The 1,475-nt window shown below is 52.0% G+C and overlaps 1 protein-coding gene across 1 annotated transcript; it reads right to left on the minus strand.

Moving 5' to 3' along the window:
- Positions 1-70: 70 nt before the first annotated feature.
- Positions 71-424, minus strand: GNI_105080 (hypothetical protein; the record flags this gene model as incomplete). Its single annotated transcript, XM_011133006.1, has 1 exon — positions 71-424. A coding segment is annotated over one exon (354 nt), but the record flags the coding sequence as incomplete, so codon positions are not given.
- Positions 425-1,475: the final 1,051 nt, after the last annotated feature.

Consider the following 1,475-nt stretch of genomic DNA (forward strand, 5'->3'; position numbering starts at 1 on the left):
TTAAGCGCCTGCAGTCTATGACTTCCAGTGGCTCCCTATGCTCTAAAGCCTCACTAACGTAGCCACTTACATTAGTCAGTGCCCTTCCCAACTCCCGCACTGACCGACCGACGCTGTCACGGCAAATCTGATCCAAAACACGAGGGAAGTCGTTACCAGGGTCTGTCGCCTCCAGATAGTCTTTGAGATCCCGCATAGCCAGGGCTTCGCCTAAAGTATTAGTCTGATTACAAGGACTGCACAGGAAAATTCTGGAGCACATCTCGAGCCAGTAGAATCTTCCGCGTTTATTCAACAAAACTTCTTCCTGAATGTTAGCGGCATCATCCCTGGCTGCTTCAATGAACTTCTTCATGGCTTCCTTAGGTACCGCAACGAGGAATTGAACCCTGGCCTCTTTTGTTCGGTGACCTAGTACCAACATTCTAAAAACACAGTCGGCAACAGGTGGCTGCACCCCTTCGGAATTCACCAGCCACGCCAGCAGTCCCAACTGTCCCACATTGCCTGACGCCTGGCATGATACGGTCTTCATTGGCTCTTCAATTATCCAGCTCAAAATTCCCTCCTACGTTATGATTCATTTGCCAAGTGCCTCATTGGGGTTAAATTGGGGTCCGATCGGCCCTGCCGTTAGCTTTTTATTGGTTGTAAGATCTTTTTACGACTCATAATCCATCCAGCTCGTAGACCTGAACCCACTCACCAGAACTGTTATGTCCCTGCTCACGATCCCAGAAGAAGTTTTTTATGCAAATCTTTGTCGCTACACATTCCCGTGAACAGATGCTAGACCGAGTCCTTGACACTACCGCTGCCAACTAGTGACGTGGTAGCTAGGGACAAGGTGGATCTGCCGTTGGCGAGCATCGTCTCCTGCGTGTTGTTTCCACGAAAAAACCGTCAGGCTGCCGCCAAAGGGATCGAGAGAACTGATGACGACAACTCAGAAAGGGCAGCCTGTGTTGGGTGCTGGGTGGGGGACGGCCTGCTAATGCTGAGCTCGTCGTCTGAGTCGCGGAATAGGGGTATCGTGTCAGGCAGGAGTGTGTCCCCCTCTGTCTCCCTCTGTCTCCCCTATATCAAAAACCCCGTTGCCGGCCCGTCATTGAGCTGTTACGTCTCGACGCACCAGCAGCAGCGACACCCTCGCAGACATTCCCTTCCATGAGACAACATGCGGTTTATCCTGTCTGTACCCACCTGGCTTGCGTCTGGTAGTGTTGCTTGCTTGCGTCCATTCAAGCCGGATGGCACAATCATCTTTTTCAAATCACACCAACTAGTTACACCACCTAGTTCACACTACCAACTCGGATCGTCAATGCTAGGGTCACGCATGACTGCTTGCCGTTCATATTTTTAGGCAGGGATCCTCCCGGTGCCGTTGCCTCCCGATGAAAGTGCCGTTGCCTCCCGATGAAAGTGCCGTTGCCTCCCGATGAAAGTGCCGTTGCCTCCCGATGAAAGTGCCG

Source organism: Gregarina niphandrodes (genome assembly GCF_000223845.1).
Source record: "Gregarina niphandrodes unplaced genomic scaffold scaffold00022, whole genome shotgun sequence".
Taxonomy (NCBI): domain Eukaryota; phylum Apicomplexa; class Conoidasida; order Eugregarinorida; family Gregarinidae; genus Gregarina; species Gregarina niphandrodes.